This window comes from Nymphaea colorata, chromosome 2 (genome assembly GCF_008831285.2).
Source record: "Nymphaea colorata isolate Beijing-Zhang1983 chromosome 2, ASM883128v2, whole genome shotgun sequence".
NCBI lineage: Eukaryota > Viridiplantae > Streptophyta > Magnoliopsida > Nymphaeales > Nymphaeaceae > Nymphaea > Nymphaea colorata.
This window is the reverse complement of record NC_045139.1, coordinates 3,043,601-3,064,238: the sequence shown is the minus strand read 5'-3', so window position 1 is coordinate 3,064,238 and position 20,638 is coordinate 3,043,601. Positions and strand designations below refer to the sequence as shown.

The following is a 20,638-nucleotide window of genomic DNA, read 5'->3' as shown; positions in this document are numbered from 1 at the left end:
TGAGATAGGTGATGGTCCGAGGTGAAGGTGGATACATAAGATTGAAAAGGAATATCGATGGGACTTTAGCTGGAATGTGTGGTATTGCCATTTGGCCTTTATACCCCATCAAAATTGGACCCAACCCCCCAAAGCCTATGCCAACGATTTTTTGTGATGAATATAATTCATGTCCTATGAGCTTCATCTACTGCTGCATCTATGAAGAAGAAGACAATTGCTATCAATGGGGTTTCTGCCCCTCACAGTCCGCCACATGTTGTGAGGATTATCGCACTTGCTGGCCTTATGACTATCCCATTTGCAATGTTGATGTGAGCATTTGTCAAAAGGTAACAAACCGATGGTGTCATTTCTAATTCTCCTTATTCTTAACTTACATTAATCGTTTGTTAAGTTAATGATTCTAAGTTCAATCTTATCATTTTTACAATGCATTTGCCACAAAACACGAGCACTTCATCAGACACCAACCAAGCATGTAAAGGTCTTTGATGCACTTCGACATAACAACAACATTGCCGATGCTTGATGATGATGTTGATAGTTACTAGTGTCATCAAAAGCTTTCATTGTCATGGGAAAGAGGCCCCTGACATACTGTTCATCAATGAATAATGAGACGAAAAGTAATACCATTCCTTATCAAGGAAATGGTGGTTTGCTTTGTTTCTTGTTGGATAACCTTTGATTGGACATATGGTGATTTCAAATTGTCTAAAAATAATGTCTTTCCTTTTCATGGAAAGGGTGGTTTGCTTTGTTTCTTATTATATGTACTTTGCTTGGATATATAGAGATTTCAAATTGTCTGCTAAGTCTACTTCATGTGTTGAAATGGAGATTCTCAATACACTGAGTTAACAATTCACACAAGATGCTTGGTTTTGTTTCTTTAAGAGAGTGTTTAATAACCTCATATTTGAGATCTGATGTTGATTTGAAATTACTTTTATGTGGGGCCCAAAAAATAAACAAACTTTGGATTTCACTGTTATGTAAAAAAAAAGAGTTTAAGATACCAATATATTGCCAAAACCACATATGAAATGGAGATGCCCAATTTTACTGGGTTAACAACTTTATACATGATGCCTTTTTTTGTTTCTCTTAAGGAGTGTTTGATCAACTCATATTTGAGATATGAAGCTGATCTGAAATTCCTTTTATATGGGGACCTACAAAAGAAACAAACATTGGATTCCACCATTATGTTAGAAAAAAAAAGGATTTAAGATAACATTACATTGCCAAAACATCATATTTGAGATAGGATGAGAGGCAATCTAACCTCAAATCCTTGGATTTGAGATCTCTAGTGATCTCAAATCATCTCGGCTCTCATATCCGAGGTAAACAAAAACCTCCTAAATTATCCTACATAATTCCCCCCCATCCATGTCAGCGTTTTCAAAATTTGGTTTATCAAAAACATCGTTTTCCAATGCCAATACTTGATTCGTTTGAACATTTGAAAAAAATCAACATGATTGTCTTTATTTTGCTTGGGTGGCTTGGAGATAGTGTGTCCCTTTGTGGATTGGTGAAGTACCTGATAGTAGTTCATGGGCTTGGAGGGGCTAGGAAGATGTGGCACACCTGCTGCGCTGGGAGGTGGATGAATATGCAACATTTTGGGCTGAGGATTGGGGAAAAAGTATTGTAAAATTCTTGGCCAATTCAAAAGATTCACATTTAGTTAGGAGAACAGTTAGGTGTATGGTGGTGCAAGCAGCAATTCAGCATGGATGCCCTATGTTAAGGAATTTGAAGTCCTTTTGGATTAAAGATCTTGTTCTTCATACTCAACTTTGAAGGGGAGAAGACTTTCTTCGATCGGTTTGGTCTATGGAATGAATTGAAGGATTTTCTTTGTAACACCCTTTACAGAAAGAGCTAAAGGCATGGATGGGTTTCTCTGTTAGGCCTGACTCGTGGTCGACATTTAAGCGGCGTGGCTACAGCTTGTCTGGTGAGGAGAGATGGGCAAAATTTGTAGCATTCATGAAAGGGCACACCACTAGATTTTGAGGAGTAGGGAAGGGTTGCATTAAGAAGATGATTATGATGTGGAGATGAATTATAATAATAATTAAGAGCCCAAATGCCAAACAAGGGAAGGACGCGTTCCTTCGCCGGCAAGGAATCGAATCGAATCCGTTCCAGAAAGCGGCCCCGCCTCCCCTACCCGACCCTCAACCCTTTCTTCTCCTGCAGGGAAACTCGAAGGAGTCCTGGAAGCTTCTCTTTCTTCAATTTGCTTCCAGCACCGGCCGCACCGCCATCCCGATCTCGATCAACAGGTCAAAACCATCGCCACCACCACCACCATCGATTGATTGTCTGCGAGGAAGCCGGGTTGCCTTGGATCCGACCATGTACGGCTCTAACTCAAGCCACCTCACGGTTCAGTTCCTAAACGGCGTCCTGTCGCAGCGCGGCCCTTCCTCCCTGCCATACAGCGAGGACCTGAAATGGTACATCCGGCAACACCTCGTCAACCTGGTTCAGGAGTACCCCAGCCTCCAGGTCAAGACGGCCGTCTTCGCCCACAACGACGGCAGGACGGCCAACCTCCTTCAGGCCGAGGGCACGATACCCATAGCCTACCAGCGAGTCACCTACAACATTCCGGTCGACATCTGGCTCCTGGAGTCATACCCTCGTCAGCCCCCCTGCGTCTTCGTGAACCCCACCAGGGACATGATCATCCGCCGTGCCCACCCGCTCGTGAACCCCTCCGGCGTGGTCTCCGTTCCGTACCTCCACCATTGGGTCTTCCCCAGTTCGAATCTCATCGAATTGTCCAAGAACATGAGCGATCTGTTCTCTCGCGACCCTCCCCTCTATACCAAGCAGCCTTCCGCGGCTTCAGGTCACAGGGTTCATAGTCCTACCCGTGGATCTTCGTCTTCTGCAGCGGCCGGACCTTCGCCGTCGCCTCCTCCTCCAGCCCCATCTGCTTCTTCTTCATCCTCATCCTCTTCTTCTGTATGGAGCCATCAGGCCGGTGGGGGCCGCCCGGGTGCTGGTGGTGTCCTCAATCGGCTTATGTCGCCTTATGGCCGCATGATGCCGCCGTCGCCAGGGTCGCCGCAACGGCCACCGCCCGCCACGGAAGATCCGTCTGAAGTTTTTAAGAGGAATGCGACCAATAAGCTTCTGGAGATGCTGCATTCTGATACTGTTGCTCTGAGGAAGGCCAGAGAGGCAGAAATGGATTCTCTCTTCAATTTGCAGGGGGCGTTGAGGAAGCGAGAGGGGCAGCTCGATAAGGGATTGAAGGAGATGGTGGATGAGAAGGAGGCATTGGAGCAGTTGCTGCAGGTGGTGCTGATGAATTCAGAATGTAATTTGAGTAAAGAATGCGTGAATATTTATGCCATTCATGAATGGTTAGTTCTACAAGCACATACTACATTCTGAGAAAAAGTTCTATCTGAACACATTTTGAAACCAGAATCTCTGAGAAATAGATTTTTGAAGAACGCTTACTTTCCAGTATAATGCACGACAGAAACCATTAATTATATGTGTAAACAAGATAGCAAAATTCGAACTGGGTATGGTCAAAGAGAGTCATTTACGCAAACTAGGAAGTTATGCATCTCCCAAAAACGTAAGTACATCCAACTTTTTCTTTCTTTCTCTCTCTACTGAAAATTCTCTAGTCTACTAAAAAGTGAAAGAGATTATAAAAATAAGACTTAATCTGGTTTGACGACAAAGAAGCTTTGTTGAAAATAAGTTGTGACTTCATAGAGAGCTACGTGGTTCTACCGGATTCAGTCTTTGTCGAAAATGTCTTCCTACAGGAATATAGGGGTCGTTTGACAATGACACCAGTAACATATGGTTTCATATATCTACCTCAAAAGTTAAACATATATTTATTCTTGGTCATGAATGAAATGCATTCATGAATGGCATAAACATTCATGCATTCTTCACTCAAATTAATATCCCAATCTATAATTGATTGAATAAGGTCATAATTATATGGTGTGAGCTCCGATCTCCTCCACATGAATGCATGTTATGTTGACCAGTGAAGTGAGCCGATAAGCTCATAATTATATGGTGTGAGTTGTTGGGAGACGACATTTTATGGCATAAACATTCATGAATGCATGTACCTTTCATTCATGACCAAGAGTAAATAAAATATGAGCTCATCTGCCCCATGTAATTAACTGGAACATCATTAATATTCATCTACTGCATCTTTTGACTGAAATTATGAGCTCAAATTAATATCCCAATCTATAATTGGGCCTCTAGTTACTTCTAAGTGGCCAACTTATGCACCAATTTTCTCAAAGGACCTACAACCTTCTTAGCTGGCTAGGGCTCCTTCCAAGTTATGTTGGCCAGTGAAATGAGTCGATAGTGTTATAAAATGTTTATGTTGTTAAATTGGAGATCATTGTTTGGAATCTTAAGCGACCACTTACTATACGTGGGAGCAGAAGGAAATATAGAGTAAACAGAAGAAAATTTACCTTCCAGACCAGCAGGCTGATGTCAAATTGGCCGCCATTATAGGTGGAGATGGGAGAGATGGCATTTGTGTTAGTTTTATATAAAATTAACTTTATATTAGTTAATTTTAGCGCCTGCATCGCCACATTTTATATATGTTAATTTTGCACCCACCTATCCATTTTGAGTTCCGTGATCACCATGGCGATGCAGCGGCCGATAAAGCCGTTGTATCAGCCCCCTTCTTTTTCATTAAACAGCAAAAAATGTGGTTGTGATACACAAACAGCCACTTCATTTAATGAAAAGGAAGTGGGCTCTGTATTGCAGTTTGTTTCATTAAATGAAGTTTGGTTCAGCAATATATAATTAAGTTTGTTTCATTACAGGTAACTAATACTGAGCCCCCTTCCTTATAATGAAGTTTGTTTCATTAAATGAAGTTTGTTTCATTAAATGAAGTTTGTTGATTGTGCGTCTAATGCTGCGCCCCCTTCCTTTTCACTTCGACTTTCAGCGCCTGGGTCTGACGACCTTCGCTGGAACCACGGCCGGCTCCTGCCTTTCACGTGACGCCCGTTTGCCTCTCTCTCGAGCTGGCCCGACTCTCCACCGCGGGTGGCGCCAAGCGGCTAGCCGACCCGGTAGGGCAGCGGTGGGCCCACCCTTGCCCCCTGCGAACTCCCTTCCTGCTGACGTGGATCTGGGACCACTGCCTGCCTTGCGGCATGCACGGGTCCCACCTCCAGGCGCAAAATATTATCGCTACTGTGCCTGAGGATGCCGTCCCCCACCTGCGGCCTTCGTGCCCTCCCCTCCCGTCCTTATAAGGGCTCTGCACCACCCACAAAACTAACACTCTCTCTCTTTTCTCTTATCGGATTCACTTGTTGCTGTCCTCTGTCACTCTGTGATCGGTGTAGGCGGGGGCCATGAGTGCGAGCGGGAGGGACGTTGAGCTTTTGGAGTTCATAGAGGAGGACGAAGAATGCGGACGATGTGCAGAAGAGGGTGCTGGCGGAGATACTGAGCCAGAACACCCACACTAAGTACCTGCAGCAGCGGTGCGGCCTCGGAGGGAGCACCGATCGCCAGACTTTCAAAGCCAAGGTCCCCATGGTTCCCCTATCCTATCTGCTCACCCCATCTCCGAGTTCCTCACCAAGCATGGCTACCCTTTCACTTCGGCTTCTCTCTTGGTTCTTAGCTCTTTAGGGTTTTGAGCTTTTGTTTCCTGTCTTGGAAACCCAGAAAAAGCCTTACAAGCGTCCTTCTCTTTTCCATTGGGTTACCTTTTCACAGTTCCGGTACGTCCGCTGGTGAGCAGAAGCTCATGCTCACAATTCAGCAAGATCTTGATCGACGTCAGTTCCTTTACGATCTTCTCATTCCTGTCATGAACAAGTTAGCTCTTTCACTCTCTCTCTCGTTCTTCTCTCGCATGCATCATGTATGCGTTTGCATTTGCGTTTATCACCCTTATTCATGAACGTTTTGTATATCCTTATAAAAGTCCACTTTGCATGGGATGACATTAATAAAAAGATTAATAAACGGAAGATGTTTTTTGGGATCCGCTGAGCCTCTGTACATGCAGACACAGGTGGACACGCAACACACACACTATATATATATATATATATATATATATATATATATATATATTATATATATATATATATATATATATATTATATATATATATATATATATATATATATATATATATATATAATATATATATATATATAGGGATGGAAGAGAGAGAGAGAGAGAGAGAGATGAAATGTTATGAGGAAGATGAAATTTTGTTCCACCCATTTCAAGCAGAGATGGAGAGAGATTGTCTGTGTGTGTGTCTGGAAAAAAGGAAGAGTAAAGTGCATGGATTTCATGCTGATGTTCAGATAACATGCAGGTTTGTTCCAGGACTAGACAAAAGAAAAGGGTTGTACTTCCTCATTGTCAACACCGACACGAAGACACCAGGAGGCCTGCCGGCCTGCCCCGTCCTCACCAGCTATTACAAGAGCGAGCTCTTCAAGTGCAGGAAGTTCAACCCTTACCTGGTCTACACCAGCCCAATGGAGGCCATCCTCTGCTCCGACTCCTTCCAGAGCATGTACTCGCAGATGCTTTGCGGCATCCTGCAGCCCCAAGAGGTCCTCCGTGTCGGCGCCGTCTTCGGCTCAGGTCTCCTCCGGGCCATCCACTTCCTTCAGGTTCACTGGCAAGACCTCGCCCTCGACATCGAGAGGGGCTCTCTCAGTCCGAAGATCACTGACCCATCAATCCGAGCCGCCGTAGCCAAGCTGCTCAAGCCGGACCCAGACACGGCTAGGTTCATCCGGAACAACGGCTCAGACCAAAACTGGGAAGGTATCATCACCAAGATCTGGCACCTTGATGTGATTGTGACTGGTGCCATCGCTCAATACATCCCGTCATTCAACTACTACAGGGGCAGCCTACCACCACTGGTCTGCACCATGTATGCCTCCTCAGAGTGCTACTTTGGCCTCAACCTGAACCCACTTTCCCACCCATCTGAGGTCTCCTACACCATCATGCCCAACATGGGCTACTTCAAGTTCCTTCCCCATGACCCGGACCAGCCTCACGAGCCGAGACACACTGAGCTCCTCGACCTCGCCGACCTTCAACTCAGCAAGGAGTACGAGTTCGTCATCACCACCTACGCCGGCCTGTACCGCTACCGCGTCGGAGACATCCTCTGACTCAACGGCTTCCACAACTCGGCCCCTCAGTTCCACTTCATCCGGAGGAAGAACGTGGCTCTCAGCATCGACTCGGATAAGACCGACCAGGCCGAGATGCAGAAGGCGGTCTAGGCGGCATCGAACCGGCTGATGAAGGACAACCACACAAGGATTCCGGAGTACACCAGCTATGCCGATACAAGGACCATACCGGGTCACTACATCGTATTCTTCGAGCTGGCATTGGACAAGGGGCCGGATCCGGTGCCGGTGCTGGAGGGGGTGATGGAGGAGTGCTGCCTCGCCATGGTGGAAAGGCTCAATTCAGTGTATAGACAAGGGAGGGTGTGCGATCAGTCGATTGGGCCGCTTAAAATAAGAGTGGTTCAGCGCGGCACGTTTGAGGAGCTAATGGAGTTCGCCATCTCCAGAGGTGGCTCCATTAACCAGTACAAGGCCCCTAGGTGCGTCACTTTCGCTCCCATCTTGGAGCTGCTGGACTCAAGGGTCGTCTCCTTACACTTCAGTCCAGCCCTGATTTATTGGTCCCCAACTCGTCGCCATTAACAGATTAATAAGTTAATTAATTAATAGTGGCCTCCCATCTACTGTCCTTCTTTCAGCTCCCTCTCTAGTGCGTGCATCGCGATAATGTTGTGCTCAACGTTATATTATAATGTCATACAGCTTAATTTTTCTTGAATAAGAGAAGTGTATGGTTGGCTTGTTCCCTTCTCAAAGGTTCCAAACGATGTGCTGTATTTTATGTCCAGAAGGCGCAAATTTTCAAGTTCAATTGTCGTTTTCATGGTGAAACTACTGAAGCATTTCTTATTTTGTGCCTTTGTGAGGAAATTGACAACACCCTCGCCTGGATTTCTTTCTTGATGCGGAACTCTACAAGCAAACGATTAAAATGCTTCTACTTTAGGCAATCCCCATCGAGCAGAGACAGACAAGGACAGAAAGAGATGCTTCTTTCCTGCATAAGAAGACATTGCACCGGCATAAGTCGCAGAACGCATATTACATATTGCATGAGCATAATTTTAATTACTCGTAGCTAACAGAACCACTTGCTTTCTTTTGGGAGTATTTAATACTTGTTTTATTTACTGTAGCATCTGTTCTGCTTGAGAAAAAGCTGGAGGTAAGACTAACGTGGGATGCATGAATTTCAGACCCGCAGTTTGGCGTCCGCTTATATATCGGCATCTGTAGGTCCACCAAAAGCTAAGAGAGAATAATGCTCCAATGCGCATGTAACTATCTGACGTATGAGATCACTCCACTACCTACCTTTGATCAGGACGCAAGCGTCTTGTTTTAGAAACGAAAATATTTGTGAAGTTTAATCTGTAAATATATATTAAACAAGAAACAAGTTGGCAAGCAATTCTGGCTCTTGGATCTATAGATCCACTAACAAATAAAAAAGAAAGAGACTCTGCGCTTAATCTTCCTTCAAAAGCATGTACTTGTGAATTATGTTCTTTCAAATTCTGTAAAACTGTGCTCGAGTTAAGCTTACACGGTATATATATATATATATATATATATATATAGACGAGTTTGTCGCCCAGTTCACTCATAATAGACGACTGAGATGAAACCAATGAAATAAATAAATGATTTAATGTTAGATAATGAATGTACTCATCACTTTTTCCTATTTGTCTTTTATTTCAACCGCTTTTTGCAATAGATTACACCATTCTGAGTGAGATAAGTGATTCTATATAACTAAAAGTTATCATTTAATATATATATATATAACCAGTAAACTATACATCTAGGTCAACCTATTAACTAGGGCTGCACAACGAGTCGAGCCAGCTCGGGCTCGACTCGAACTCGCCCAGTTAAACTCGGCTCGAGCTCGACTCGTTTATAAACGAGTCGAGTTCGAGCTTACAATGAAACTCGAATGAGTAAACGAGTCGAGTTCGAGTTTTAAGAACTCGACTCGACTCGTTTATATAAAACCGTTTAAATTTTGAAAACCGATAACACAAATTTACCAAAACCGGTTCACCGGTTTAGGGTAAAAATTGATCGGTTATAAGTTATTTTCCCCTTTTCTCTCTCTTCCGTCGACTATCTATCCAGTCCTCTCCTCTCCGCCAGACGGCCCAGACCGCCACCGCTGCACACCATCTCCACCGGACCACCGTCCGGCATTTGGCATCTAACCACCAGGCTCCAGCTCCACCGTCCGGCAATGGCATTCGACATCTAACCACCAGCTCCACCGTCCGGCCTGCCGTCTGCGTTTTCGTTTAGGCTCCCCACGACAGTCCACACAATGAAAAGAACACAAATGAGCATCCAGAGACGACCCAAAAGATTGGCAACGCTTGTTATGTAAGCACCAGGTATGTTCCCCTCTTTTTCATGCGCTCTTTCTTTGCCTCTCTCTCTCTTAAACTCTCGTGAGTCCGTGACACGGTGACACCTCATCCTCACAGGCTCACCTTCGCAGGGTCTGCACAAGCACGGGAACGACAGCTCCACTGTCTGCATTTCCTCCTCATTTCCTTCTCTGCCACCGCCACCGGCCCACCACCGCCCTCTGCTCTGCCTAACGCCTGATGGTATGCTAATGCTCCTCCGGGGGTCAAAGTTTTGAACATCTTGTGCTGCGCCTGTGCTTTCAAACAAATCCTTGACTTCATCCTCTTATTAATCATTTTTTTGCTTTTTATTTTGGCAGAGATCTTAGAAAGGGATAAATATTGAGGTCGTAATTGCTTCTAGAGGCGTGCTTTCTGCCCCCGCCTTCACGTCAGGTACCCCTTCAACCTTCCTTTCTTCTCCTTGTTGTTCATCTTCTTCCTCTTCCTCCTTCTTACCTGTTTTGTGAAGCCTGTTTTGTTGTTTTGAATTTCTTGATGCAATGCCTATTTTGGTGGTTAGAAATGAGAAAGAAGGCTCAGAAAGGGGTCAAAGAGATTTTGTTATTTTTTTTCCTCGTGCAAAGTGATTGCTTGGAAGAAATTTGCTCTTCCTAAGCAGTCGACGGTTTTTAGCCATGTTAGAAACCTTCAAATCTCGCCTGTCCAATATTTTCTTTCTTAAATCTTGTTCACCAAGCTTTACAGGAACAACATTAACAACATTGATCCACATTTCCTTTTTCTTCCTTCATGTTCACGTGATTTTTTATTTCATTAACATAAATTCTTTTTGTATATTGTTTATGACATGTGTGCCAGGCATGTGTTGATCCAGCTGTGTGCAAGGCCTTCACTTAGGCACTAAAGGGTCTAGGCATGAAACATTGAAAAAAATAGCTTTTATTATTCTTTCTTGTTCTTTATCTTCTCACGTTGTTTCTTGCTCTGTTGCCTGGGAAGATTTTTTCTGTTCATTCATTCGTGGCTTGAAATAAATAGCTTTTATTATTCTTTCTTTTATTTATCTTCTCACGTTGTTTCTTGCTCTGTTGCCTGGGATGATTTTTTCTGTTCATTCATTCATTCATGGGCCATGGCTGGGAATCCTGCAATAATATTTAGTGCACATTACACTAAAGGGCCACTGCTGGAGAACCAGAGCAGTCCCACTCTGTGCAGGAGATCACTGATAGAGAGCAAGAAGCTATGGCTATGGAGCTCGCTGCTGTGTCCATAGAGAACTATGTGGTTGCAGGGCTGGGTTTTGGCTTCTTGGTAAGACATGGCAGCCCATGACATCAAACCAAAAAAGCTTTGTTTCTATCTGCTAGTTGTTGTGTACTAAGGAACATATATTGTATTATATCATTTGCGTATTGGATGATTTCTGTTCTGCACTAAGGAGCATGTCCTTTATTATATCATCTATGTATTGGATGATTTCTGTTGGAAATTTGAACTGGGTTTTGGTGATCATGGCAGCTGGGTATGGGAAGTGCTTTGGAGACACTGTGTGGACAGGCCTTTGGAGCTGGGAGGTTGAGGATGCTGGGGATTTACATGCAAAGCCAGAGGTCATGGACTCATGGGTTATTTTCTGTTCTGCACAGCCTTGATCTTGACTCCTGTCTACGTTTTCTCAAACTATATTCTAAAGCTTGCTCAATACTTTGCTGCTATTATCCAATTTCCTCTGGGAGATGATGCTCTGCTCAGATCTGGACTTGAATCTGCTCGTCTGTTTTTCCATCAAAGGACATATGCTGAAGTTGGCTGTTATTTTACCATACTCTGTAGCCAATTTTAAACTTTTATTTCCTCGTATACATTATGTCCTATTTACATTTTGTTCAGTTGTTCAGTCATCAGCTTATGATTCTATAATATTTAATAATGAGAACAGTCTAATACCAAATGGTGTCTATTTGCAGCTCTAAACTGTTGGCAGGGTTGAGTGATTCACAAATTTCATCCCACGTCATGAAATTTACTAGATATTTTAAAAAGAAGGATCATTTTTATTTAGACGAGCTAATCGAGTTAATCGAGTCGAGCTCGAGCTCGACTTTGTTTAATCGAGTCGAGCTCGAGCTTGTGTTAGGTAGCTCGACTCGAGTTCGAGCTCGAGCTCGTTGAGTCGAGTCGAGCTCGAGCTGGGCAAGCTCGAGCTCGACTCGGCTCGTGTGCAGCCCTACTATTAACCACGACCACCGCTCGGAAATTGCGCAGAGTGGGCGCTAGATCCTGAATCGGCTGAGTCTATGAAACCGTGCCTTGTCTTGGTGAGCAAAAAAAGAATCCAAATGTCAAAAGGAAATCGACTGAAGGGATGGCCAAGTTTGGTCCTAAGATGATTTGGGGTGCATAAAAAGAAAAAGGTCAGGCTAATAATAGTGGACTTCCAGTCCCCACGAAAGGGACCAGTTTGGTGCAGCAAAGTCCTAAGGACGTTCAGCATCCACTAGCTTTAGAGTTTTAGGCTGATGGCAAGATTCTGCTACTAATATGTATATATACACAGAAGAGGATGTTGGTCTGATATATGTCGCCAAGGCAACAGGCCAAAACTGTAAAGAGCCACGGCCTAATATCTTGTGTCGATGTGAGAAAGGGCATTAGGCGGTGGCAGATGTACTAATTGCTAAGCTGAGCACAAGACGGAGGCTATTTGTCAAAACTTGCACTGTCGCCCGAGCCAAGTCAGGTGTAATTTGGTCTTCTACATAATTTCAAAACTATTATTGTTCTAAGTGCAACATGCACTGCAAAAGAAGGTATGTTGCTGTATATGCTGGTTCATTGAGTGTCTTACTTTGATAATAGAAACGTAAGTTAGACTTGGAAACTCCACGGTTTAACTCAGGCGTCGCTTCTCCATCTTGAGCTCAGCTTTGAAGATCAGGGCTCATGGTTATTTTCACAATCTTTAATAGCTTGTCCGGACACTACTTTTTTCCATGAAAGGAGGAGATAAAGGGGTTTGAAATTACAATACTAAAAGTATATTTTTTCTTGAGCTTCTCCTGCCTGATCTTATATTTAGAGACTGCACAAAAAAGTATGTTTTAGAAGATCTTCAGTTTAAACAAATGCAGGATCTCAGTAACATGGATTTTAAATTCATGTTATATGTTACATGATTTAAGATCGGATTGGAGGAAGGAAGGATGTTTTGACCTTAAATCCATGAAAGAATCTCATATTCCTAAACTGTTGGAGGATTTCAGCTCCTCGGCAAATGGGATCAAGATGTTTAACTAACTAGTAGCCTTATATGTCTCTCACTTAAACACTCATAATCCAAAAGGAGATCATTTTCTTCCTGGTAAAGCTAATCATGGAAATCAACTAATTTAGAAGACCTGATGAAGTAATCATCGATCAATTGCGCTGATCGCGATCAATTATAGATATGGCACCCCATTCCTTTGCGCATACCTTTTCCTTTCTTGCAAATAAGTTTGGGCATCAGCCTGGGCCCGGCCCAATAAGCAGCCCAGGTCAACCTGATTAAATTAAAAAATATTTATAATGTAAAATAATATATAAATATAATTAATTGTAATAAAATATTATATTTATATATATAAATAAAATAAATATTAAAAAAAATATCATTGGGCTCACCCGGGCTTATCGGGCCCAACCGGACCAGCCCGATGCCCTTTTTTCTAGACTCGGACTACTTACCGGTGACCCAACCCGGTGCCCAGCCTTACCTACAAGCCCATCGTATACCTAACCAAAAGAGGCAGATTTTGCTTCATAATGGGCCGGCCTTTAGTAATTGTACATGCAGCACACAGATTTGATAAGCCACACATGACTGTTGTTGAATTGGTATCGATTTTGACAAAGAAAATGTTGGATGATGATTCATAAAGACGGTCTTGCAAATAATTTAAAGGTACATATTGAAGGTTCACGCACTTTGTTGAGTCATGTTTCTTATAAACGAAAAATGGAAACACATTGAGAATCAGACCTTGATTGGATTATAAACGCCCATATATAATGTCAAAACCCTCATCCAATATCGGCCGGAAGTCGCGCTTTTCCTTACCGGTTTCTCGAAGAAGAATTTTGAACGACAAATTAAGGATGTGGGGACATCAGAAAACAAATAGTTTCGCATTAATTTTCTGGGGCATGCTTTTTCTCTTGGCACAACTGCACTTCTGGATATTATTAGTGACGCTTTCATGATTTCATTCACTTCTCTCCAGAACGAAAAGAAGAAAACATACAATTAAGGGTGTGTGGAGAGCGGACCGAAATTACAAGGCCAAGTCGGCGATTGGCGCCGGCGTCATGGTCTTGGGTGGGTATACAATATTCACTCACACTCCTTCCCAGAAACGTCGCACGGTCATGGTTAATGGTGCACAATAATCTCTCATCCTCAGGCATATGTATAGACGAGCTAGTTAAGTCAATTAGGTGGGGAGACATTGGTCATAGATTACGTAAACGTAGTACTCTAAAATGTCTATACGTTCCATATTTCTCAATCTAAAATTATTGGTCAAAAGTTTAAAATACTCTAACCTTCGTACACTGTATACGCTTTACCCTTTTGCATATCATGTATTTTTTCCATATGCCTTATCAGGTACCCTTTTGCATATCATGTATTTTTTCCATATGCCTTATCAGTCTAACAAGAACATGTGAATATCTTATGCGCACAAGGCGCACAAGGGCACTTTCACACACTCTCTCTCTTTATTTATATATATATATATATATATATATATATATATATATATATATATATATATATATATATATATATATATATATAAAAAAGATAGAAAAATTAGATGTTGACTTTATCTTTTCAAAGTCACCCAACAATCGAATTAAGGCTGTTTGATTCAACATGATTAATGGTTAATAGAAAAATATAAAAAAAAGGTGATGGGTATGTTCATCATTTAATATTAGTTCACACATTTCTCTTTTTGTTTTTCTCCTAAGCATCCATTGCTTCAAATCAATGAATTTGGTGAGATTACTACGTAATTCTAGATAGCTGGAGTCATCATGCATACTGCATACATGCTTGTACCCTTCCAGCCATAATGTATAGAAAGTATGTCCAATCTTTTAATAATGTGGCCGCTATCGTGGATGATTCAGTTTTAAGTTAATAAAAGAAGTATAAGTGCTAGCTTTCACTTTTACATATAGTTTCAAACTCACTATAGTATTGCACATTACCCTTAACGATGTTGATATCCAGAAGAAACAACTACGTAAAATGAAAATCTTAATGGAAACAACCGGTCTTTAAGAAAATAGTATGTGATCGCTTTCCCCGGCATCAGGCTCTTTTTTTCCATGCAAATGACCTGGTAGACCGGCTTATCAAATTGAATGTGAGAGTAGGGAGCAGGTAGACCTCAATTAACATGTTAGGTTTAATTGGACCATCTAGTGAAAATATTAATAGACAAAAGGGAAGATTCTGACTTTTCAGTTATCTGATTTTGTTGATTGTCACATAGGTTTAGCCAGTAGATGGTAGTCTACTATTTCAACATCCAAGTGGTATCATGCAAATTGTTACAAGTCCACAAAGACAGGATTTATATTCACATCCAACTCTGCCTCGCATTGAGAGCTTTCTAGCTCTCCAGCATTGTGGGATTGTTTTTTACAAATAGAATCATGCGGATTGATACAGAATGTTTTGATTTATAAGCCTAAAAGCATGAAAATTAGATGCATAAATTTGAATCGATCTTTTAAGGTTTTAAAAGAGAGAACGAATTTAGCTTTGTTGATTCATAAGTCGACCAAATCTAAAGTCTAAACATAAGATTTTTATAGTATTATTATTATTATGCTTTCAGACATTTATATAAAAGGTTGGGATTTTTAAGACAACTTAAAACAATAAAGCATACCGTGGAGGCATATCCACATATCGCTTACATATAATGTTCTTAGTTACTTATGTCAATAATTGGCATCAACCAGCGATCTCCCAACTACCAAATAGAGTGAGATGTTTGATTGGTCTGCTATCAAGGATAAAAAATACACTAGTATTTGGTATCCGTTTATAAAATTAACGACAAATTAAAATATCCCAAGAAAAGCATGCTTTTCCAAATTTGTTTGTCATTAAATCTGTGTCATCCGATGGCTGATTAGTAATTGATCCGGTTGACATGATCAAATAATGAGGCCATTTAAATATTTTATATATGTATATATATAATCTTTTTTTTTATTTACTTTAATGCATGTTTTAAGTTGGTTACTTGAATCTGTCTAACCATACAGACAAATGCAGAGTGTATGAAAATATAATAATAAAAAAAGATGATTTTTTATATTTATATCAAATTTTAGATGTTAAGAAATCCAAGTTTGTCAATGTTACAATAACATAAAAACTAATTTGTACATCTGATTTTTATAATTTTCTATCTTTACAATTTTGTTTAACATTTTTCATCCTTTCATATGGTTGAGTTTGTGAAAATTGAACAGCACTCGATCCGGGTGTTTAAGTGCTAAGAGGTTTAAGAGAAAAGGCAAACGGGCGAAGCATCCTTGACTATGTGTTAAATTATACACTTTCCGTTCTGTCTCTACAAGAGTTCATCGTGACTGTTTTAGAAAACTGCTTTTTCCTCATCAGCGAATTAAGATAGCTTTCATATATATATATATATATATATATATATATATATATATATATATATATATATATATATATATATATATATATATATATAATATCAAGTTCGGTTTAGGCAGATCCCGTATCAATGTATTCAACTATTCAAAAAAATATCATTCAAAAATGGCCTCCATTCAGGAGGCTTGTCCCTACGCTAATAAATGTTCTCAACATAAGCTAATTTAGCTACGCTATGTGCTAGTATTTTTTTTTTCTTTTTATACATAAAATTAGTTGCAACTTGATGAAAACTGTACAAATTATTTCTCATATTGTTCTTGGAACGAGGTATTCATCATAGAAATTAAAGTAGAAAAATTTTCCGCACCTTTTTGCTTTTCTGGATTTTTAGGAGAGAGAGTGTGTGAATCAAACCCTTGTTTGAACTGTCGCTGAGAGAGGGGAAAGGGAAGGTGGGGAGGCAGTGAGAGGCTCTCCTAAACGTATTCTGACATTAATTTTAAAACATTTTATCTTCTCATTGGAAAGATATGTAGAAACATTAATGGAATTTACAAAAGTTGCAAGAATTTGTAAGGAATATCATTTTCAGATCTAATGGATTGCCGAAATTTTGTCATTATTGTCATAAGTTTTGCAGACTTTTCTTTATTTTCTTAACTTGTAACATCTCAAAGCGGAGCACTTTTTCAATAATATTAAACAGTTGCCCACCAAATCTTAATATGTCAGACATGATGGAAATTGTCTCCACCAATGACTTTAAGAAGATCCATCATATGAAAAAAAGTAGTTGTATTTTCAAGATCTTGAAATACTGCTCTAAGGAGATAAAAAATTTATATATATATATATATAGTCCCACACTAATGGCCTTTGAAAATACTTACAGATTTGTAATGTAAATAAAAAAGGGAGGAAGAGAATCCCTTAGATGATACTAAAAATCACCTAAAATGAGAGAATATGAATCAGCTGGATGGATTCTTATTCAATTGCAAAAGCTGTTGATTCAAGGTCACAAGATTTGCAATTAAAAACCCACAAAGCCGGTCCAACAATGAGGACGCTGCCCTTCTCCTGACATGGAAGAAGACCGTAGCCTACTGTAACTTCCAACTGAGCTATCACGACCATCCTCTTTGTAGTTGGCACCCTTCGCTTCTGTGGATGCTTCCTCGAGTTCTCCGGTTCTGTCTGCCTTGAGTCACTTCTCTTTTGATGGATCGGCCAAGGGAAGAGGATGCCTGCATCAACCTTGTATTAAATCTCATTTCTCCATGTCTTTTGCTGATCATATCGTTTTGGACTCAGACAGCATATCCAGGGGCCGAGCTAGAAATTTTTTATGAGGAGGTCCGAATTGAAGTTTCTAAATTTTAACTGTGGTTGAAATATCATTTTTCAAAAGTAGTTTGAATAAATCGGCCGTCAAACTAAATCGGTTCACTACAACTCAGATATTGGAATGGACCGATTCAAACACAGTGCGTTTGTAGTTAGCTATAAGACAAATTTTAAACACAAAGCAAAAGGATTTTTACCAAATTAACTTCGTCTTATTTTTCAGACCGTGGATTTTATGAGAAATAAGGTTGAGTTTGATTCCCTATAGATTTCAGTTTTGAGAGAAGCTTAAGTTTATGATGGCTGAAATTCACAGTTATATCAAATCGTGGATTTCAAACCACACTTTAATGTAAAAAACATGGATTTAAAATCAGATTTTGAGAGAGGGGATGGTCGGAGGTGAGGCTGGATACATAAGAATGGAAAAGAATATCAGTGGAAATTTGCATGGAATGTGTGGTATTGCCATTTGGCCTTCATATCCGATCAAAATTGAACCCAAACCCCCGAAGCTTATACCAACGATTTTCTGTGATGAATATAATTTATGTCTTATGAGCTTCACCTACTGCTGCATCTATGAAGAAGAAGACAATTGCTATCAATGGGGTTCACAGTCCACCACATGTTGCGAGGATGATCGCACTTGCTGGCCTTATGATTATCCCATTTGCAATGTTGACGTGAGCATCTGTCAGAAGGTAACAAACCGATGGTGTCATTCCTAATTCTCTTTATTCTTTAACTTACATTAATCGTTTGTTAAGTTAATGATTCTAAGTTCGATCTTATCATTTTTACAATGCATTTGCCATAGAACACGAGCACTTCATTTGGAGAAAAGGCACTGAACCGGATACCAGCCAAGCAAGTAAAGGTCTTTGATGCACTTGACACAACACCAACATTGTTGATGCTTGATGATGATGTTGAAAGTTACTAGTGTCATCAAAAGCTTTCCTTGTCATGGGAAAGAGGCCAATGACATACTGTTCATCAATGAATAATGAGACGAAAAGTAATACCATTCCTTATTAAGGAAAGGGTGGTTTGCTTTGTTTTTTGTTGGATAACCTTTGATTGGACATATGGTGATTTCAAATTGTATAAAAATAACACCTTTCCTTTTCATGGAAAGGGTGGTTTGCTTTGTTTCTTATTAGCTGTACTTTGCTTGGACATATAGAGATTTCAAATTGTTGCTAAGTCTACTTCATGTGCTGAAATAGAGATTCTCAATACACTGGGTTAACAATCCTCACACAAGATGTTTGGTTTTGTTTCTCTAAGAGAGTGTTTAATAGCCTCATATTTGAGATTTGATGCTGGTCTGATGCTGATTTGATATATTGCCAAAACCACATATGAAATAGAGATGCCCAATTTTACTGGGTTAACAACTTTATACATGATGCCCTTTTTTGTTTCTTTCAAGGAGTGTTTGATCAACTCAGATTTGAGATATGAAGCTGATCTGAAATTCCTTTTATATGGGACCTACAAAGTAAACAAACATTGGTTTCCACCATTATGTTAGAAAAAAAGGATTTAAGATACCATTATATTGCCAAAACATCATATTTGAGATAGGATGAGAGACAATCTGACCTCAAATCCTTGGATTTGAGATCTATAGTGATCTCAAATCATCTCGGCTCTCATATCCAAGGTAAACAAAAACATCCTAAATTATCCTACATAATCCCCCCCCATCTATGTCAGCGTTTTCAAAATTTGGTTGATCAAAAACATCGTTTTCCAATGTCAATACTTGATTGGTTTGAACATTTGAAAAAAAATCAACATGATTGTCTTTATTTTGCTTGGGTGGCTTGGAGATAGTGTGTTCCTTTGTGGATTGGTGAAGTACCTGATAGTAGTTCATGGGCTTGGAGGGGCTAGGAAGATGTGGCACACCTGCTGCGCTGGGAGGTGGATGAATATGCAACATTTTGGGCTGAGGATTGGGGAAAAAGTATTGTAAAATTCTTGGCCAATTCAAAAGATTCACATTTAGTTAGGAGAACAGTTAGGTGTATGGTGGTGCAAGCAGCAATTCAGCATGGATGCCCTATGTTAAGGAATTTGAAGTCCTTTTGGATTAAAGATCTTGTTCTTCATACTCAACTTTGAAGGGGAGAAGACTTTCTTCGATCGGTTTGGTCTATGGAATGAATTGAAGGATTTTCTTTGTAACACCCTTTACAGAAAGAGCTAAAGGCATGGATGGGTTTCTCTGTTAGGCCTGACTCGTGGTCGACATTTAAGCGGCGTGGCTACAGCTTGTCTGGTGAGGAGAGATGGGCAAAATTTGTAGCTGTTGTTCGAAATAAGGCCTGAAGACTGTATATTTGCAGGAGTGTACGATGCTTGGGGGGATTCAAATGGGAAGCACCAGAGCTTCTGGAGGCGATACTTCAGAAATTTCTCTCAAAGCCATGGGATAGTGAGAGTAATTGGTGGACCAATGAGGTGGAGACCTCATTTGAAGCAGGCGGGTTATTATCTGTTGCCTAACGGCAGATGTGCCAGGCCTGTAAAATTTTTGATTTTGAATTCCAATCCTGATTGCAAATTTGGTTTTGAGAAAATCTGTTTTATAAAAACTTGATTTTAAGAAAATTTTATTCCGTTAATAATTTTAGAAGCCTGATTTTTGTGTTTGATGGACATGCCCCAAACCCAATTTTTTTGACCCATTAATTCTTCTTAATCACATTGGGCTTGACTAACATAAAAATTGAACCATCGCTCCCTGCCTGCAGACAGCTATATATAGGTGGTCAATTGGCTTACAAAATCCTTTCTTGGGGCACTTGGACAACACTCTTATTTTAACTCAGTTTTGTAAAAACTTGATTTTCTAAAATTCAGTCTTGTAAAAACTTGATTTTCCAAAAATTAGTTTTTTTTTTAATGAGTCTCAGAAATCTGGTTGTGTATTTTATTGACACACACAAAACCTATTTTTTTGTAAATAACGTGCTGCACGCACTTTTTGGAAAGCTAGATTGTCAAACAAGTTCTTCTCA

At 40.5% G+C, this 20,638-nt stretch overlaps 2 protein-coding genes and 1 pseudogene across 2 annotated transcripts; all 3 read left to right on the top strand.

Annotated features, from left to right (window-relative positions):
* Window positions 1-2,119: 2,119 nt before the first annotated feature.
* On the top strand, window positions 2,120-3,456 carry LOC116248156 (protein ELC-like). The gene has a single exon (XM_031620790.2). The coding sequence runs from the start codon at window positions 2,377-2,379 to the stop codon at window positions 3,424-3,426; it is 1,050 nt and encodes a 349-aa protein (XP_031476650.1). The 5' UTR covers window positions 2,120-2,376; the 3' UTR covers window positions 3,427-3,456.
* A 1,958-nt stretch (window positions 3,457-5,414) lies between these two features.
* LOC116249309 (probable indole-3-acetic acid-amido synthetase GH3.1) lies at window positions 5,415-7,769 on the top strand (annotated as a pseudogene).
* A 10,226-nt stretch (window positions 7,770-17,995) lies between these two features.
* On the top strand, window positions 17,996-18,549 carry LOC116249304 (low-temperature-induced cysteine proteinase-like). Its single transcript, XM_031622535.1, has 2 exons — window positions 17,996-18,307; window positions 18,424-18,549. The coding sequence occupies exons 1-2, from the start codon at window positions 17,996-17,998 to the stop codon at window positions 18,547-18,549; spliced, it is 438 nt and encodes a 145-aa protein (XP_031478395.1).
* The last annotated feature ends 2,089 nt before the right edge of the window (window positions 18,550-20,638 follow it).

Bases quoted from the DNA above. Each gene is read 5' to 3' on its own strand.
- LOC116248156 (XM_031620790.2), top strand. From the start codon at position 2,377: ATGTACGGCTCTAACTCAAGCCACCTCACGGTTCAGTTCCTAAACGGC.
- LOC116249304 (XM_031622535.1), top strand. From the start codon at position 17,996: ATGGTCGGAGGTGAGGCTGGATACATAAGAATGGAAAAGAATATCAGT. The intron at 18,308-18,423 runs GTAACAAACCGA...CATTTGCCATAG, and splicing joins ACGTGAGCATCTGTCAGAAG to AACACGAGCACTTCATTTGG.